This window comes from Cavenderia fasciculata (assembly GCF_000203815.1).
Source record: "Cavenderia fasciculata unplaced genomic scaffold Scf_EJPB12P01AWP9W-5, whole genome shotgun sequence".
In the NCBI taxonomy this organism is placed as follows: Eukaryota; Evosea; class Eumycetozoa; order Acytosteliales; family Cavenderiaceae; genus Cavenderia; species Cavenderia fasciculata.
Window position 1 is genome coordinate 120,257 of NW_004457703.1, and position 20,326 is coordinate 140,582.

Below are 20,326 nucleotides of genomic sequence, written 5' to 3' on the forward strand. Positions count from 1 at the left end.
AGATAGATAGATAGATAGAAACAAGGATTCCCTAGGAGATCTCCCAACCTAATTTTTTTTTCCCCCCAACTTAAGGATATCTTTTGTAAGTTAGTAAACATTTAAATTTTTTTTGTTTTTTTTTTGTACACCACCCATATAATCAATAATGACAATAATCACATCATCATCGTCATCATCGCCACTAAATCATCTTTGGGGTCAGAGATTCGTCCTTATTATCATAGGAGAGGGATGTATCCCTCATTCTAATAATAACCGTATTATTTGACTGATTGATTGATTGATGGGGCACGGCATCAATTGATACAAAGGATTACTATCACAGTCAAAGTCATTGCCAGTCATACCCCAACTATGAACCAATGACTGACTGACTGGCCAGTCATGGATACTACTACTCTATATTGAAACTGTTAGATCAGCAGAACAACGACAACGACAACAGTTTTGTGACAACATTTGTTTACATACCAAACTAGCCATTTTCGGTAAATGCCCCAATTATTGCTTAATCTTTTGCACCACATTTGTCGTTTTGTATTTTTTGTATTTTCCATACAACAATAACAACAAACAAACAAACAAACAACAAGCAAAAGCAACAACAATAATAATAATTCCACGAAATAATAATAATAATAATAATGGTACTATATACCTCTTTAATCTTGTTGCCCCAAATCACAAAACGCAGATCTGGAACATTCCATTTTTTAAATTTATATTATATATATGTTTTGTTAATTGTCAGCCAGCCAGCCAGCCAGCCTGCCTGCCTCCTATTCCACGACTTCATACCATCTCGTACGACGAGTTACAGCCCATATGGATGTTGTAGTTAGTAGTAGTAGTAGTAGGGTTGGTTGTTTGTAGTTATTTTGCTAACTTTTGGTTGGTTGTCAGTCATTCCAACAACATGTAGATCACATGTGTGTGTGTGCAGTGTGTGGGGGGCGTGTAATTGGATTCAAAAAAACCCCCTTACACCATGTGTGAACTTCAAAGCAACCCATTTCAATCCACCAACCCAACCCACCATCACACACAAGTTTTGGCAGAGAGAGAGAGAAGAGAGTGAGAGATGCATCATCATCATCAAAAATTGTAATCCAAAGTGTACTACACTTATTATCCCAACAACAACAAACAATGCCAATACAGCGCACCGCTGCATCATCATCAGCTGCTCTGCTTAAGCTGCCTACCATCCAGACACAAACCCAACAACCAATGACCTGACCATACAATAATTTAATGATTAAAGTGGATCGATCCCCCATCAACCAACGATCATCATCAACATAATACTCTGCTGCTTAAAAGAAGGAAGGATCTTTAATTTTGTGATTCAACATCTCTCTCCTTATTCTTCTGTGGACACACTTGTTGTTGCTGCTCAACCCAATAATATGTTGTTGTTGTTGTTGTTGTTGCTCTACTGGTGCTGTTGTTGTTGTTGTTTGTTCAAACTATTATTATTATTATTATCGGATATAAGCCAAGCTGTATTTAGTCCTCCCAGATTAGAGGTTGGGGTAAGAGAAGAGAAGAGAGGGATAGGATGTCGACAAATACTATAACAACTATTGTGCTCTGCTGCTGCTGCTGCTGCTGCTCTGTTAGTTGTTAGCAACATCTTCCCTTGGATGGACCATCATCCTCCTCCTTCTCTACTCTTATTCTACTATCAGTGGGCAATAATATCAAGAAGCAAAGCAACAGCAATACCAACAACAACTAATAACAATATTAGTTATTAAAATAATATTAGTAGTAGAGTAGAGTAGTAGTAATAGTTAGTAACAATAACAACCAACAACAACAACAACAATAATAGTATAAATAACCTCAATGCAGTAGTAGCAGTATCATCCAACAAAAGGATAATAGATTTCTTTGTTGTTGTTGCTGTTGTCACTGCTTTTGATGCTTGTTTGGCTGAATCTGTTGCTGTTGCTCTGTTAGTTACTCTACTGCTCTTCTTTATTTATTGCAGTTATTCATCATTTCATTCTAGTAGTAGTACATTTCTATTGTTATCTCATCTTTAGATAATAGATATCTATAGGAATCTTTTTTTTTGAACATCCATCCGTCGTCATCATCATCATACCCATCCATCTTTTCTATTTTTTTGTTGTAATTTATCATAAACATTACAATCAACAACACATTCCACAATTATTCATTTATAGTTAGTTAGTTAGTTAGTTGGCACATTTGTGGTCCTGTTTTGGAATCAGATCACACATAGGCTATCTACTACTCCTTTTATTCAATAATTATTTATATATATATATATATACCCAACCCACACAAAGGCCAAAGAACCATCATCATCATCATCATCATCTTTGTTCTTGAACCCTTTTGTGCTTACACAACCAGTTTACAACTTTGACGACTATTGATTGTTACTGCCCATTCATATATACATTTATATCTATTTAATTGATTCAACTTGTAGCCCCCACAAGTCTAATAACAACAACAACAAGAGAGAGAGATATATATAAGAGAGCCCCCTCTTTTTTTAAAATACAACCACAACAATATCATCATCACCACTACTACTTTTGCATCTCTACCACCACTCACACCCAATTATCAACATCACTACACTTACTACAACTGGCACATTATCATCATCAGTCGCACGCCTTTTTCTTTTTTTTTTTTTTGCCCAATAATAATAGTATCATTTTATTATAAATTCACCATCATAAACACCAACATTTGTACCTTTGTAGACAAAACATCGCTTTTGATGCCAAACCCTATTTAACAATTGTACCATATCCAACCAACCAAAACCAATCTACCAACCAACCTACCAGATTCAAACCTTTATTCGCTATCTTTATAATCTATCCCCTTTGTATCTTTTTGTCAGTCAATTGATTCAAACGCAATCAATTAACAATCTATTATACAATTAATTAATAATTATACCTCTTCTTCTTCTATTGCTGGAAAACAATAATCGTAGGGAGTCCAAGTTATCCGACCTTGCATATACACATATATATAGCACCAACCAACCAACCAACCAACCATCACATCACCACCAACCAAACCCATATAGAAATTTAGAACAAAATGTCAACCAAACCCTTCTCGATCGATAATACCCATACGTACAAGAGAGGCTCTCCATCTGCCGACGAAGAGGGAAAGGCATCCATAAAGAGAATCGCCCTTGCCGATTTGACAAATAGACCAAGTCATTACCACACATCTGTTACTTTTAAGAAAACAAATGATGTATGTATTTTGTCGATCAAATGAAAGAAATGAAATGAAATGTATTTGGTTCGTTCTAATCTTTTTAACAATTTGTAGGAGAAAACAAAAACAATGGAGGTTGATGAAAATGATTTTACAGAGATTCACTCAAGAGGCAATAAAAATAACAAACAATCACCACAACACAACAACAACAACAATAATAATAATAATAAATTAACTAATAATAGTAATATCACAAACAATAATAATAATAATAATAATAATAATAATAATAATAATAATAATAATAATAATAATAATAATAATAATAATAATAATAATAATAATAATAATAATAAGAAAAATAACAAAAAATTAAAGAGTCAATCTAATTCATCAACACCCAATATCAATATCAATATTAATAATAATAATAATAATAATCAACCAACATCACAGGCTACCTTAATTTCTCAATCAGGGATTGTCAAGGAAGGAGGTCTTAAAGTTAATTCATTAAGTACCCAAACCTTTCCAAGTCAACCATTGAATCAACAACAGCCACAACAACAACAGATAGTTAATACCCAATCAAATAATTTTATTCCAACCTCGACTGCCCCAATCACCTCGATAACATCAGCAACACCAACAACAGCAGCACCAATACCAACACCATCAACTACATTACCAAATCCAAACCAAAATGTTGCTTTTAATAATAACAACATAGCACTACAAATATTCCCCACCAATGTTGCTCATAATAATAATAATAACAATAATAATAATAATAACAATAATAATAATAATAATAATAACAATAGCAATAATAATAACAACAACAATAATAATAATAATAATAACAATAATAATAACAATAATAACAATAATAATAACAATAATAATAATAATAATAATAATAATAATGATCCAAATAATGCATTATTGGCCGAACAACATGAATTTCAACGTAGATTGGCTCTACATATTTATGGAACCAGTTGGGATTTAATTGAACACATTAATATTGATGCCGATGAATCATCTCAAGATCCAATTTTTTGCACAGAATACATTGAAGAAATTTATGATCATGCAAGAAAAAGCCAAGTAAGTTGTGGCCAATAATGACTGAATGACGTTTTTCAAAATCTTTCTAACATTTTGGTTTTTTTTTAAATTAGTTGGCAACTCAACCAAGAGATTATATGGTATTCCAACCAGATATCAATCAAGACATGAGATCAGTAGTCATTGATTGGTTGGTTGATGTGGCAATTGATCTCAAGATGAAAAATGAAACAATCTTTCTTGCTGTCAATTATTTGGATAGATATTTGTCATGTCATCGTGTAAAGAAGGACCAATTCCAATTAATGGCAGCTGCAACCTTTATGATTGCTTGGTATGTACAGAAACAAAAAAGTACATCAACAACAACAAACAATTTAAATATTAATAATGTTTTTTTTTTTCTTTTTTAAAAGTAAATATGAAGAGGTATCTCCACCACCACATGGTGATATTATTGCATTGGCCGATAATCACTTTGATCTTGTCCAATTGGTAGCAGCTGAAAAGGAAGTACTTAAAGCTCTCAACTTTACACTGACTGCTCCTACAATCAAATTCTTCCTCGGTAGATACCTCAAAGCTGCAGGTACAACCGATCCCAGAGTCTCTGCCTTGGCTCATGTAAGTCATCTCCACAAGACTATTTTTTATTTTCCTCCTTTTTCATTCTTTACCAACACCTTTTTTTTTTTTCTCTAGTTTTATGGAGAAGAAGCATTATTGGATTATGGATTAATGAATTTCCTCCCATCATTGGTTGCAGCGGCTTGTGTCTATTTGGCATTGGTCACTACAAATAATCAGTGGACTAAAACCCTTACCTATTATACAAGAGTATTTGTCGATGATCCATTTTTTAAGAAATGTATCACAATGATTTGGAAGCGTCACAACACGATCAGACCTGAATTACTTACGATCAGAACTAAATATGCTGATCATATTCAATGGATTCATTCTCTTCCCTATTCACCATAACTGATTAATTCACCTATTATGGCTTGAATGGATTTAAACAACAACAATAACAACCAAACAACAACAAAAAAAAAGATAGAATATAGAAAAAGAAAACACAAAAAAGAGATATAACAACAACATCATACCATTTTCACAAACAACTTTTTCAATCACCTCCATCAACACTCGCATCATCGTGTCTTTTCTATAACAGAAAAGTCCAAAACAAAGACTCCCCCTCCCCCCCAAACATCATAGCCACACCCCCAAAACATCCCCACTCCTTCCTTCTTCCAACTAACCAAACAACCAACCAACCAACCAACCAACCAAAACAAACAAATGGGAATTTTTGCTAATTCCTATATCTTTGATTCATTACTAATCGTAATAAATTATTTGTATTTATTTTAAAATTACTATATATATACACTTTATTGGTTTAAATTTTGATTATTATTGGTCTATTGTTATGTTTGTATTATTATTATTATTATTATTGGGAATCATTGGATTTTGATAAGAGTCATAGTTTACTTGTTGTTCTTGTTCATTATTTATTTGTGGTTTACTGTCGGTGGTGATAATTATATTTGTTGATTCAGTTGGCGAAGCAATGATAGATGGATCAATCGTCGTAGGAGTAGTTGGTTCTCCTACTGTACAACAGGTAGCACCTGATGGACCAACAGTAGTTGATTCAACACCATCAATATATTTTGGTATTGGTAACTTGTTGATATGAACCACTTTGTTGCGATAGATAAAAAAGTAGGTTATAAATATTAATGGGATCATTACTATCGATGCAATGGTACTAACAGCCGCTGCAATTATAAACAAGAGTGCGAGTAATGCTACGTCAAAGAGTGTTACATTCCTTCGACTGTTGAGAATATGTCCATTTTCGACATCGACATTGTTGAGATACAATCGTTTATTGAGACCCAATGATTTGAGTCCGAGATCTCTTATTACTGTATAACAATTCTTTCCTCCATGATGATTATTAAGAAACTCTCCATTCTCTGATACACTAAAATGTAACTTTCCTTGTACCCTCTCGGCTGTTATCGGTACACCATTGATCGAAACTTTCTTGCTGTCAACTACTATTACTCTTTCTTGTTTACACTCTTCTTCTAATGAAAATATCCATGTCTTTTTCATTGTATTTAATGTTTAATTAATTGTATGTCTTCGTTGTCGAATATAAATATAGAACATGAACAGATCAAAAACAAGTCGATCAAAACATTTAGACAATAATGACAAACGGAGGGGTGAAATTTCATTGCAACAAAAATAAACAAAATGCTTATTATTTCTTTTTCTTTTTATTGAGTCCAGAGGTGGAAGAAGAGGAAGAAGAAGTAGAAGTAAATGATAAAGAGTTTGTAAAAGCTTCAAACAAATTAATGTAGGGCTTTGCATTGTTGTTGTTGTTGTTGTTGGTTGATGAGACAGATGAAGAGGGAGGTTTTTTCATATAGAGGTTATTTTCACTTTCTTCTTTCTTTAATCTACTCCATTCATTCCAATCGTTTTCATAGTCTTGAAGGTATTTTGAATTTGGAGATTCATCACCATGTTGTTTTGATGATGATGATTTCTTTTTTCCTTTTCTTTTTGGTGATTCTCCCTTGTTTGATCCATTTTCCAGTTTAGATTGGATAATAAAATCCTCTAATCTTTCTTTGAGTTTTGCCTTTGAACCTGTTGTTTTGAGTCCATTCATCTCTAATACTTCAATCAATTCCTCCTTGTCCATTTCATCGGTATCATATTCCATCTCATCCTCTCCTTCAACGTTTTCAAATGAATGAATCATTGTTGGTGGTGGTATTGGTTTTTCCATTTCTTCTTGATCTTCTTCTTCATCACCTTCTTCTCCATCTTGATCACCATGGTTTCTATTCTTTTCCTTTTCATACAATTCCTTTTCATATTGTGATATGATATCTCTTAGATTTTCATTCTTACATGGAATGAATCTTGTTCTCTCACCTTGAATGATCTCTATTTCCTTTACTTGTTGAGAATCACTAAATGATACCTTTTTCTTTTTTGGAATAATAATAGATTCTTGGTTGTTGTTGTTGTTGTTGTTGTTGGTTTTATCTTTTAAGATTGATTTTCTTGATGTACCAGTTGATTTAGTTGTAGTTGTAGTAGGAGTCGTTGTAGTTGTAGCAATTGTAGTAGTATTCTTTTTGGTTGGTGGTTTGATTGGTTTATTATTATTATTATTATTATTATTATTATTATTATTATTATTATTATTAATATTTATAGTATTTACATTGTTCTCTTTATCATTATTATCATCATCATCATCACTACTATCATTGTTATGATGATGATGATGATGATCAATTATTAATTTGATGATAGAAGATTTCTTTGTTGTTGAAGAAGATAATTCTAGTTGATTTAATTTACAATACTTTTTCAAGCACTCTAAAGTGTATCTATCCAACTGGTCACTGTCAACCATCTCCTTATGTATATCTTTTACATTGTGAAGCAATGTAGATGATTTAACCATGTTTGTCTATTCTATCTATTTGCTTCTCTCCTATCTACCTATCTTTTACAAATTATTTGTTTAATAAAAAAAATGGGAGTACCAATTTCGAAATGGTATTAAAAAACAGTTGCCATATTGCAATATCACGCGCGAAAATTCAAAAACATGAACTTCGTTTGAAAACTTCCAACAAAGATCTTTTCAAAATATTAAACCATATATTGGTTTACTCAGTTCTAGGAAATTGATTAAATTGATAGTCTAATAATATATTATTATAAATATCATCACGATTAGACAATAACAAAAAGACAGAGGGGGTGTGGTTCGATGTATACAGTGTGTTTGGAACGAGTACACGTAAAAAGTGGGTTTGATCGGTAGAACAAGCTTCTTCGATAGCTTCTTGAATGAAATTTCGTGGGCAACTCATAATTTTTTGTTTTCATCACCACAGAACGTCAAAGTGGAAAACTTGCAAAAAAATCGTTGTGCTCGTTTATAAACACATGCTCTTGTCTTTATTTGTTTTAAAACTCCAACAACAATAACAACAACAACAGCATATAAATAATATAAATATTACACTATCATATTTTTTATTTTTTCATTTTTTTTATAGATCTTAAACAAGTTCACGATCTCTCGCGTATATTTGTGAAACTTTTTTTTTGTTTTAAAACACTCTCGATAAACAGTAGCGAGCATAATAGATTAGAGCTACCAATCACCACCCACCCTTTTTCCAATTTAAAATTTATATTTATTTAAATTTTAAAAGAGAAAAAGAGAGAGTTCGCCACCCCCACCCACCCACAACTAAACAGACAGACAGAATAGAATACTAGTTTGATCAACATCCATCTATTTATCTATCTCTCTCTCTATCTATTGCGATTTAAACTGTACTATTATTCATTATTAGTATAGTATTTTTTACTTTTTTACTTTTTATACACATATCTTCTCTCTCACTTTCAAACTCTATATATATATATATATATATACATATACATATATACATTTAATCTAAATAATGGGGGTTTTGTGGAGATGAAGAACAATTTATAGTATGGAAGCGAGGTGATTTTGCACCTTGCTTTGAGGATTCAGTGTTGATGCTCATACCAACGGTATTCCTCATCTTATTTGGAACCAAACAATTATACTCTTTGTTAAAGAGACCAGATATATTAACGATCGATCAGATGGTACAACAATTTAGACAATGGAAACGTTCAATTCAATTAGAGATTGTTGTCTCTTTTCTTTTGGTTGGTTGGAAGATCGTTTGGTTTGTTGTCATGGGTGTGACTGATCCAAAGTCTTACATTCTCCTCTATTCTGGTGCAACGCTTTTCCAATGGGTTTACGCATGTCTATTGGTATTATTGGAATCGAAAAAGGGTGTCTCTAGATCTTGGAAGTTAAGATTGTTTTGGGTTATTGCTTTTATTACTGCTACCATTAAATTACGTACTCTTACTCTTGGTATTTTCCATGTATGTACAAAAAAAAACAAATAATAATTAATATTTATCATAATGATCGGATCCAACTCTAATACTCTACTCTACCTCTTCTTTTTTCTTTTTCTTTTTTTTTTTAGCAAACCGAAACAATAGTTTCAATACTTGAATATTTATCATTTATTGGAGGATATATATTAATTTTAATATTATCAATTACGGCTGTATTATTCTTTGACAATGATATGTCTTATGAAAAGATGAAAGATAGAGTTCAAGGAGAGGTAGATGCCAACTTGTTCTCACGTATTACTTTTTGGTGGATCAACGATGTCTTGCGAAAGGGTTACAAGAACCCACTCGATATGTCTGATGTGCCAAGTCTCACCGAATTGGATTGGGCAAAGAATTTGTCTGAAAAGTTTGAAGCTGCTTGGGATCATCAATTGACCCTACCCAAACCATCACTCGTTCGTGCACTATCCAAAGCATTTGGTCCACATTTCTATGTATCTGCTATATTCAAGGCCATTCAAGATGCACTCTTGTTTGTAGGTCCAATCCTTCTCGGAAACATTATTACATTTGTCACTACTCGTAATGTATCGACCTATGACGGTATGCTCTATGTACTCTTTTACTTTCTTGCACCAATCGTCCAATCTCTGACATTGCACCAATATTTCCATCGTTGTTTCCGTGTTGGTATGTGGCTTCGTTCTGCCGTCGTCACTAGTGTCTATCGTAAAGCTCTTCGTACTTCGTTGCGTGAAGGTACCACTGTCGGTGAGATTGTCAATCTCATGTCGGTCGATGCTCAAAAGTTTATGGATCTCTGTCCCTACCTACACATGATTTGGAGTGCTCCCGCTCAAATTGCCGTTGCACTTATCCTTCTCTATCGTCAATTGGGACCACCAGTATTTGCAGGTCTCGCAGTCATGCTTATCATGATTCCAATCAATCTCTACATTAGTAACCTCGCCAAGAAGCGTACAACAGTCTCTATGCGTCTCAAGGATCGTCGTACCAAAGCTGTCAACGAAGTATTGAATGGCATCAAAGTAATTAAATTGTACAGTTGGGAGCAAAGTTTTATGGATCACGTCAAATCGATTCGTGACGAAGAACTATCAGTCATGAAGATTATCAAGTATATCCAAGGTATCTCACTTTTACTTTGGTCCATGTCCCCCATTTTCGTTAGTGTCTTTACCTTTACAGTCTATGTTTTAATGGGTGGTAAGTTGACAGCTGCCATTGCATTCCCATGTCTCTCTCTATTCAATGTTATGCAATTCCCAATCAATATGCTTCCCAATGTCGTTTCGAGTTTGATCGAAGCTTCAGTCTCTGTCAATCGTCTTCAAAACTTCCTTTTGCGTTCTGAACTCAATCCAAATGTTGTTAGTCATACCATCACCGAGCCAAACGTAGCCATCAAGATTGAAGGTGCCACCATGGAATGGGAGTCTGGCAAGGAAACACTCAAAAATATTAATTTGACAGTCAATCAAGGTGAGTTGATTGCTATTGTCGGTCAAGTCGGTTCAGGTAAATCAAGTCTTGTCTCTTCTCTTGTTGGTGATTTATCAAACCCTGCTGGTTCAATTGCTGTCAAAGGTTCCATTTCTTTGGTCACTCAACAAGCTTGGATTCAAAATGCTACCCTAAAAGATAATGTATTATTTGCAAGTTTATTAAATGAAGATCGTTATCAAAAAGTTATTGATGCTTGTGCTTTAATTCCTGATATTGCTATTTTACCTGGAGGTAAGTAAAAAGAAAAACTAAAAAACATATCAAAATCAAAAACAATTATTAATTAATTATTAATTATTTATTTCTTTCTTTAGGAGATCAAACTGAAATTGGAGAAAAAGGTATTAATTTATCAGGAGGACAAAAACAACGTGTTTCTATAGCACGTGCAGTTTACAATGACTCTGATATTTATTTATTTGATGATCCATTGTCTGCTGTTGATGCTCATGTTGGTCGTTCGATTTTCCAAAATGTTATTGGTCATTCTGGTTTGTTGGTTGGAAAGACTAGAGTATTGGTCACTCATGGTGTACATTATCTACCATTTGTAGATCGTGTCGTCATGATGAAGGAAGGTAGAATCGTTGAAGAAGGAGCATATGACGATTTGCTCAATGCCGATGGTCCCTTTTCAAGTTTAATGAAACATCACAATGAATCATCTAGTCCAGATTCCCTAAAGGATGAAGAAGAAGTAACAAACAAATTAAGAGAATCACTTGACAAGAGTGCTAATAGATCTGAAAAGCTTTCAAGTAGTACCTCCAACTCTCAAGCTATCCTCTCACCTCCACAAAAAAATGTACAAGATGAACAATTAGAGGAAGAAGATGAAGAAGAATCATTGATTCCAAAGCAACAACAAGAGGAGGAGGAAGATTTGGAAGATGTTCATCTTGAAAAGAATCATAATGAAGAGGAAGATGGTATTGAAATGTCACCAACTCAACGTCTTGTCAATAATGCAGTCGTTACACCAACTCCATCGTCTACTACACCTACCACAGCTGCTTTAGCTGATGATAAACTTAAAAGTGATAACAAAATCATTCAAGTCGAATCTAGACAAGAAGGTAAAGTCTCTTTCAAGGTTTATCTATCCTACTTTAAGGCTTTGGGAGGTCTTTTATCTGGATCTATTATGGGTTTCTATGTAGCTACTCAAGCACTCTCTATTATGGCCAATTGGTGGTTGTCTGTATGGTCTGATCAGTCTAATGCTGACAATGCCCGTTATTATCTTTCCATCTATGTTGCCTTTTCAATGGGTGCTGTCGCTCTTACATTCTTTAAATCCTTTGGTATGGTCTTTGGTTCGATCAGAGGTAGCAAGTTGTTCCATGAAAAGATGTTTATGGCTGTCATTCGTTCGCCAATGTCATTCTTTGATACCACTCCAATCGGTCGTATCTTGAATCGTTTCTCCAAGGATCAATTTACCATTGATGAAGTCATCTCTCGTACCTTTGGTATGTTCCTCAACACATTCTGTCAAGTATTTGGTTCCATCATAGTTATTGGTATAGTGTCACCATTTATCATTTTGGCCATGATTCCAATCGCTGCACTCTTTTTCTACATTCAAAAGTACTATCTCAATAGTAGTCGTGAGTTGACCAGACTCGAAGGTATTTCACGTTCACCAATCTATGCTCACTTTTCAGAGACTTTGGCTGGTGTCACCACGATTCGTGCCTTCCAAGAGGGTTCTAGATTCATTAAACAAAATGAAAAACTATTGGACGACAATCAAAAATGCTATTACATCAACATCTCTGCCAATCGTTGGTTGGCTCTTCGTCTTGAATTCCTTGGTGCTTGTATTGTCACGTCGACTGTCATGTACACTGTTCTTGCCAGTCACCATATTGCTCCAGGTACCGCCGGTCTTGTCATCACCTATGCCTTGGCCATTACAAGCAACATGAATTGGATGGTTAGAATGTCGTGTGATCTCGAAAACTCTGTCGTCTCTGTCGAACGTATCCAAGAGTATTGTCAATTGCCATCAGAAGCTGCTCTCAAGAATGACTATCGTCTTGGTCGTTCATGGCCAGACCACGGAACCATTGTTTTCAAGGATCTCTGGTTGGCCTATCGTGAAGGTTTGGAACCAGTTCTTCGTGGCATCAACTGTACCATCGAAGCTCGTCACAAGATTGGTATCGTCGGTAGAACAGGTGCAGGTAAGAGCAGTCTTACTCAAGCACTCTTCCGTCTCGTCGAACCACTCAAAGGAACCATCGAAATTGATGGAGTTGACATTACCGAGTTGGGTCTCCATGATCTCCGTAGTCGTGTAGCCATCGTACCCCAAGATCCGGTCATTTTCGCCGGTACCATTCGTAGCAATCTCGATCCATTCACCAACTTTAACGATCAACAACTATGGGAAGCTCTCGAGAGAACCCATCTCAAAAAGGCTATTCAAGATCTCGATGGAGGTCTCGATACAAAGGTACAAGAGAATGGTGAAAATTTCTCTGTCGGACAACGTCAATTGCTTTGTATGGGCCGTGCACTCCTCAAAAAAGCCAAGATCATCGTTATGGATGAAGCTACAGCTGCCATTGATATTGAAACCGATGCACTCATCCAACAAACCATCCGTTCGGAATTTGCCGAATGTACAGTCCTCACCATTGCTCATAGAATCAACACTATCATTGATAGTGACAAGGTTATGGTTTTGGACAAGGGTGAATTGGTTGAATATGACTCTCCTCAAGTTTTAACAAACAATCATGAAAGTATCTTTTATTCTTTGGTTGAAAAATCTGGTCATTAAAACCAAAAAACAAAAAACACAAATAAACAAACATATATATAAAATATTTATTAAATTAATTATATAATTATTATTAGAGGTTTTATTTATTTATTTATTTATTTATTTATTTATTTATTTATTTACAGAGAGAGATTTATACAAAATAATTGGTAATAGATTTAATTGGTTGTTGTTTTGGTTGTAATTGTTGTTGTTGTGAATAAGTTCCTGGTGATAATAATACCATTGATTTGGGTTTGTTCCATTGTAAATATTGTACTTTGGGTTGTTTCTCTCCTTTGGTTACACGATCTATTATTTTGGTTCGATCTCCAAATCCATTGGGACCAATTTGTTCGACCAAAAAGCTTGCACCTGCACTGCCAACCTGTACACAATGTAAAATATCCTCACCTGTTAGATAGAGATTACAAAGTTTGTCATATGGATCGGTACTAACTGCCAATTGTTTGTTTCTTTGAGAGACCACGCTGAGAAGTTCTAATACAAGACAAGTGAGGAATGTATCACCGCAACCAGTTTCATCTGCAACTTGTGTAGGTTTGAATGTTGGAACATAGAGTTGACCAGTTTGACTGGAAGATACAAAACCACCATTTCCTCCCATCGTTACACATGCCACTGTGAAACCATATTTGTCACACAACAACTTGGCACATGTACCTGGGTCATGATCACCAAGTATTGCAACTGCTTCTCCGTGTTCAGCCTTGATAATGCTAATAGTCTTGTCACCCAATCTTGAAAAGGATCTACCAACTACTTGAAGGATTCTATCCATCTCTAGTGCTGGTCTAGTCGACACTCTTTCACCAATAAATGTTCTAAGGAATCCTTGAACATCACAAGCTACAACAGTTGGTCTGTAAAGTTGTGATTGTGGTTGGTTTGGTTGATTTACAATAGACTCTACGATATTGGAAACAAAGGCACAGTCCAATTCAGCACAGACAGGGACGAAAAAGATAGCATCGGGTTTGATATCATTGATGGATTGGAGACACGCTACAGGATCGATTGGTGATCCTTTTGACTTTAGAGAAAGAGATCTACTTTTGTGATTGTTGTAATAGTCCAATTGGTAGGAACTTGTCTTGGTTTCTGTTGATCGCGCGACATGATCAATATTGATATGAGGATTATTGTCGATAAGCGTTGTGAATTGTTGATTAATATCACTTCCAACCTCTGATACAACGTAACTTGTAGCACCACCAAATGAACTAGCAGCCAATGAACCATAGGTAACACTTCCCCCCAAAACAATATTAACAGATTGTTCATATCGGTCCGATATTCCAACTGATTGTGTTAAATCTGTTGTTTCTGTTTCAGTTAAAGATGCTGAAGATGCTAAACTAGTTGAAGATGTTTGTTGTTGTTGTTGTTGTTGTTGTTGTTGATAGTCTTTAATAATTTTGCTAACGTCCAAGTCATGGAATGACCTATCACGTTTAATGGTCAGTCCTCGATGATTGATAATGACATCGTTGACAAAATTACCAACAAATAGTAATTTACTTTGTCCAACCATTAGAGAGATAGATAAGATAGATAGTTATAAAGAAGAAGAAGAAGAAGAAGATTTGAAAAGTATAATACAATAATGCTTGATTCAAGATCCTCATAGTCTGCCCCTTTATTAAAAATTTAATTAAAAAAAATGTCATTTTTTTGAAGTTTCATTGAAAAGAAGGAAACATACTTTGTAATGAATAATCGATAGTATAGATTATTAAAATTTGCCTGCTGTGGTGTTTGGGGGATCTTAACCTTTTCTTGGTATTAATGTTAGAATGGAAAAGACATAATGCTTATGGTCACTAATTAACTCTCTTATCCAAAGTGTTCAAGATTCCCTACTTGTTGGGAGAGCTCGAAAAAAAAGCAATTTTGGTTGTTGTCAGTCGACCCTTGCATCGAGCTTATACAAATTATATTATGTTCTACACCGTTTCTCAATACTTTAACGTCTAAACAAAAACAACAAGCAAATATGGAGACAAGAATAAACTACTTAAGCATCTCTTTTCTGTCACAGATGTCATTACATTTAACACACACAAAGACAACTTAAATTGCATGGCATCTCCATCAACAGCTACAAAAAGTAGTAGCAGCAGTCAGTTTAATAATGTTAATACTAAAGTATAGTATCCCCCCCCCCACTAATATATTAGTAAAGAATGATCATATTAACTTCATCATCATCATCTGATCATTTATATTTAAATCTTGTAGAATCAAATCAACCCAGAAGAAACAAGCAGCTTATTCTCAATCTTGACATTATCATTTATGAATAGATTGATGAAAGTTGGTATGAACAAACATTTGGATTATGATGATATGTATCCAATCAACAAGCGTGATCGATCTGATCTGCTATATAAACGTTTCAAAAAGCATTGGGATAGAAAAAGGACTGAAACTGAACCAAAGAAACAAACCAAGAGAGATTCATCATCGTTGCTCATTGATAACTTTGATGATGATCACGACCCAAAAAAGAATCTTAAAAAGAGGGCATCACTAATCAAAGCATTATTCTCTGTATTTGGATGGGATTATTTCAGTCCTATGATCTTTAAGATACTTGGTGATGCATCTGAAATGATGTTTCCATTAATGGTCTATAAAATTGTAAATATATTAATATTAATATTAATAATTATAGTTTATATTAAAATTACAATTACAATTAATTCATCAATCAATCCTTTATTTATTTTTTTTAGACCAATTTTGTCCAAGATCAATCACAACCATACTATTATGGATTATTATATACAATTATTTTATTTCTATTATATTTATCAAACGTATTTTTTATCTCTTATTGGGATTATAGAACTCATATCGCATCATTTAACGTTAGAACTGCTTTAATCAATACTGTTTATAAAAATCTGTATGTCAATATACAATGTTGTAATAACCAAATTAATTAATTTAATTTATTTTTTATTAGTTGTGTGTATCAAATTCAGCAACAACAAGAGAAAACGAAGAAGAAAGTAAAGGAAATATTATGAATTTAATATCGGTTGATATTAATATGGCAACAGACCTCTTTCTTTATCTTCAATACCCTGTGACTCAACCACTTCAATTAATCGTCGCAGGTGTATTATTATTCAAATTATTAGGTTGGGCCTCCCTAGTTGGAGCTGGAACCTTTCTTTTATTTTTACCACTCAACTTTTTAACAGCAAAGGTGGAGTACTCTTTTTTTGAAGAAATTATGACAAAAAAAGATATTAGAATCACTCAACTCACTGAAGCTATTAATGTATGTAAATCAAAAAAAAGAGATATTCGACAAAGAAAACAACATTTATTTACTCTGATTGTATTTAGAGCATCAGAGTATTAAAATTTTATGGATGGATAGATTTAATCTATGACAAGATTATGAAAATGCGTAAAGCTGAGGTTAAAGTACTTCAAAAGTTAAATATTTTTATTGGTTTAAACGATTTATTTTGGAATACTGTAAGTTAAAGATGAAATAATAATTAATTAATTTATTATTATTATTTATTATATTAATATATGTATTATTATTTTAGTTACCAAATTTAGTAACAGTAACAACATTTTCTTCTTTTGTATTATTTGGAAATGATTTGGATGTTACTACAATTGTAACAGCATTGTCCATTTTATATATAGCTCGATCACCATTGAGTATTTTGCCATCTATTTTCTCTAGTATATCTATTGCATTTGTTTCAATGAAAAGAGTAGAAAGATTTTTATTAAATGAAGAGTTGGAGGAACCAATTGTTAGCGCATCAGGTGTTACCACATTTGGTGAACAAGAGTTGGATCTCGACACTGGTCATTTAGCAATTCATTTTTCAAATTCATCTTTCAAGTGGTCACATATTATAATTGACCAAGAAGAAGAAAAGGAAAAGGTTACAAAAGAAAAAGAAGAACCTTTAACAGAAATGCAAGAAAATATTTTAAAAGATATCAATTTACAATTCACAATTGGATCTCTAAGTGTAATTATTGGATCAATAGGTAAGTTTAAAAAAAGTAAAATGATAAATTTATTTTTAAATATCTAACCTTTTTCTCTTTTATAGGTAGTGGAAAGAGCAGTATTTTATCAGCAATATTGGGAGATATGAAAATATCAAGTGGAAGTTTATCAAGACGTGGTACAATTGCCTATGTTAGCCAACTTTCATGGATTATGAACAATACTTTGAAATCAAACATTTTATTTGGCCATTCATTCGATCAAGAACGATATGACTGGGTATTAAAAGTCTCTTGTCTTTTACCGGACCTCGAACAATTCCCAGCCAGAGACTTGACAGAGATTGGAGAAAAGGGAATTAATCTTAGTGGTGGGCAAAAACAACGTGTCTCATTGGCAAGAGCTCTCTACTCAAATGCTGACATTTTTCTTTTTGACGATCCATTGGCATCGTTGGACTATGGAATTGCGATTGACATTTTTCAAAATACCATTCGAAATTTGATGCCATCAAAAACTGTTATTTTGGTTACGCATCAAATGTACCCACTAGAATATGCAGATCAAATCATAGAAATGTCACATGGCACTGTTAAAAGTGTATCTACCTATGATCAATTTGATAAAACTCAAATCAATGTTTATAAGTTACAACAAGATGAAAAGGAAAAAGAAAAAGAAGAAAAAGAAGAAGAAAAAAAAGTGGATCAAGAAGAAAATTTTGAAGATGAAGAAGATGGATTATTGGTTGGAGAAGAAGAAAGAAAGTTTGGTAAAGTTAGTTATAAAACTTATGTATGTAAAAAAACAAAAAAAAGAAAAAAAAAAAAGAATAATCACACAACTAATTTGTTATTTGTAAACCATATAGTTAAAATATTTAAAATCAATTGGAACCATTTATTTTATTTTAACATTTTTTATGAGTATAATTTCGCCGGCATCAAATGTTTTTGGTAATTATTGGTTAAGTCGATGGACAGAGGACTGGGACAGTCTCAAACACTCGTCGTTGGCATTTTATTTGGGTATTTATTTTGGTTCAGTAGTCCTTTCTGGTACTGCTTCTTTTCTTTCAAACATTGTCAATTCATATGCAGGATTGTCGGCTGGTGTCCAATATCATAACATATCGTTGGACAGAGTATTAAATTCACCTATTCAGTTTTTCGATCAGAATCTATCTGGTCGGATCATTAATCGTTTCAGCAAAGACACATCTGTGCTCGACAATCAATTAGCACTCTCTTTGTCACGTGCCAAAGACTCGTTCTTTTCCATCCTCTCTGTATTTATCATGATTGCTCTGGCTGTCCCGTATGCTCTACTCTCAGCCATACCCGTCATTATTGGCATGTGGTACTTAAAAGATTGGTATTTAAACAACGCAAGAGAGCTCTTTCGTCTGTCTAGTGTTTCACTATCGCCAGTGCTCACTCACTTTTCCGAAACCATAGGTGGTCAAAACATCATAAGGGCGTTTGGAGCCAACGAAAGATTTGCTAAAGATATGATGGACAGGGTAGACAACAACACTAGAATCTCAATGTATGAAAGATTTGTCGGTATCTGGGCAACAATCAGAACAGAGACTATTGGTGCCACCTTTGTCATTGCTACTTGTGTTGCTGCCACATTTCTAAGACACCAAGTATCCCCGGCTCTGGTTGGTCTCGCGATTACATATGCTGTAAATCTCTCGAGCGAGCTAAACTCTGCTTTCTATGTCGCCTCTGAAGTAGAACTATTTATGAACAGTACCGAGAGAATGGAGTTTTATCGTTCTTTAAAGGTTGAAAAATCTACTGGACGGTATTCCAAAAAACAAAGTAAACCTTTAAAAGAAATTGACAATCAACCTTTGTTGGGAGATCAACTAAAAATCATAGCCCCACCAAATGAATGGCCACAAACTCCAAAGATTGTATTTAGAAATTACTCTATGCGATATCGTGAAGAGTTGGACCCATCTCTGGTCGATATCAATCTCGTCATTGAAGCAGGAACCAAAGTTGGTATTTGTGGTAGAAGTGGTGCAGGTAAATCAAGTTTGTTACTTTCATTGTTTAGATTGGTTGAAGGATGCCAAGGATCAATAGAAATTGATGGCTATGACATTTCAGAGATACCACTCAATCTTTTACGTCAAAAGATATCAGTCGTTGCACAAGATCCAGTATTGTTCAATGGAACGTTGAGATATAATCTCGATCCCTTTGACTTGTGCAGTGATTCAGAAATCAATCAAGTATTGGATCGTGTTCAAGTAAAAGACAAGTTGATTCGTATTGGAAGCCATCAGCAGCAAACAACATCAGTTTTAGATTTACAAGTAACAGATGGTGGAGCTAATTTCAGTGTTGGTCAAAGACAACTCATTTGCATGGCCAGAGCCCTAATTCGAAAGTCTAAAATCATAGCTTTTGATGAATCAACAGCATCTGTAGATTTGGAAACAGATTCCATCATACAAAAGACCATAAGAGAGGAATTCAATCAATGCACTGTTATCACTATAGCTCATCGTCTCAATACCATTGTTGATTATGATATGTGCGTAGTCATCTCGGATGGTAAAATCAAACAGATTGGAAAACCATCAGATATTATTCAATTGGTTTAAATTAAATAAATAAGAATTATATTATTATTATTATTATAACATGGAGTAATTCGATTAGTGGGGGTTGTGTAGTAGGAATAAAGATTTGATTGTGGTAAATAATCAT

At 33.9% G+C, this 20,326-nt stretch overlaps 8 protein-coding genes across 8 annotated transcripts; 3 read left to right on the forward strand and 5 right to left on the reverse strand.

Moving 5' to 3' along the window:
- Window positions 1–70: 70 nt before the first annotated feature.
- DFA_06659 (uncharacterized protein) lies at window positions 71–3,018 on the reverse strand (the record flags this gene model as incomplete). The annotated part of the gene is made up of 6 exons (XM_004356832.1): window positions 71–80; window positions 311–402; window positions 1,152–1,318; window positions 1,474–1,577; window positions 1,851–1,984; window positions 2,956–3,018. The coding sequence occupies 6 exons, from the start codon at window positions 3,016–3,018 to the stop codon at window positions 71–73; spliced, it is 570 nt and encodes a 189-aa protein (XP_004356885.1).
- Window positions 3,019–3,102: 84 nt separating this feature from the next.
- DFA_06660 (cyclin) lies at window positions 3,103–5,286 on the forward strand (the record flags this gene model as incomplete). The annotated part of the gene is made up of 5 exons (XM_004356833.1): window positions 3,103–3,267; window positions 3,346–4,344; window positions 4,419–4,639; window positions 4,722–4,929; window positions 5,008–5,286. 5 exons carry the CDS (start codon window positions 3,103–3,105, stop codon window positions 5,284–5,286), a joined length of 1,872 nt encoding a protein of 623 aa, XP_004356887.1.
- Window positions 5,287–5,724: 438 nt separating this feature from the next.
- Window positions 5,725–6,438, reverse strand: DFA_06661 (uncharacterized protein; the record flags this gene model as incomplete). The annotated part of the gene is made up of 1 exon (XM_004356834.1): window positions 5,725–6,438. One exon carries the CDS (start codon window positions 6,436–6,438, stop codon window positions 5,725–5,727), a length of 714 nt encoding a protein of 237 aa, XP_004356888.1.
- Window positions 6,439–6,589: 151 nt separating this feature from the next.
- Window positions 6,590–7,816, reverse strand: DFA_06662 (SAP DNA-binding domain-containing protein; the record flags this gene model as incomplete). Its single annotated transcript, XM_004356835.1, has 1 exon — window positions 6,590–7,816. One exon carries the CDS (start codon window positions 7,814–7,816, stop codon window positions 6,590–6,592), a length of 1,227 nt encoding a protein of 408 aa, XP_004356889.1.
- A 230-nt stretch (window positions 7,817–8,046) lies between these two features.
- On the reverse strand, window positions 8,047–8,231 carry DFA_06663 (uncharacterized protein; the record flags this gene model as incomplete). Its single annotated transcript, XM_004356836.1, has 2 exons — window positions 8,047–8,059; window positions 8,137–8,231. The coding sequence occupies 2 exons, from the start codon at window positions 8,229–8,231 to the stop codon at window positions 8,047–8,049; spliced, it is 108 nt and encodes a 35-aa protein (XP_004356890.1).
- A 775-nt stretch (window positions 8,232–9,006) lies between these two features.
- On the forward strand, window positions 9,007–13,600 carry abcC8 (ABC transporter C family protein; the record flags this gene model as incomplete). Its single annotated transcript, XM_004356837.1, has 3 exons — window positions 9,007–9,300; window positions 9,408–11,040; window positions 11,124–13,600. The coding sequence occupies 3 exons, from the start codon at window positions 9,007–9,009 to the stop codon at window positions 13,598–13,600; spliced, it is 4,404 nt and encodes a 1,467-aa protein (XP_004356891.1).
- A 136-nt stretch (window positions 13,601–13,736) lies between these two features.
- Window positions 13,737–15,137, reverse strand: DFA_06665 (uncharacterized protein; the record flags this gene model as incomplete). Its single annotated transcript, XM_004356838.1, has 1 exon — window positions 13,737–15,137. One exon carries the CDS (start codon window positions 15,135–15,137, stop codon window positions 13,737–13,739), a length of 1,401 nt encoding a protein of 466 aa, XP_004356892.1.
- Window positions 15,138–15,685: 548 nt separating this feature from the next.
- Window positions 15,686–20,220, forward strand: DFA_06666 (uncharacterized protein; the record flags this gene model as incomplete). Its single annotated transcript, XM_004356839.1, has 8 exons — window positions 15,686–15,751; window positions 15,845–16,246; window positions 16,342–16,500; window positions 16,575–16,895; window positions 16,964–17,098; window positions 17,176–17,635; window positions 17,701–18,392; window positions 18,469–20,220. 8 exons carry the CDS (start codon window positions 15,686–15,688, stop codon window positions 20,218–20,220), a joined length of 3,987 nt encoding a protein of 1,328 aa, XP_004356893.1.
- Window positions 20,221–20,326: the final 106 nt, after the last annotated feature.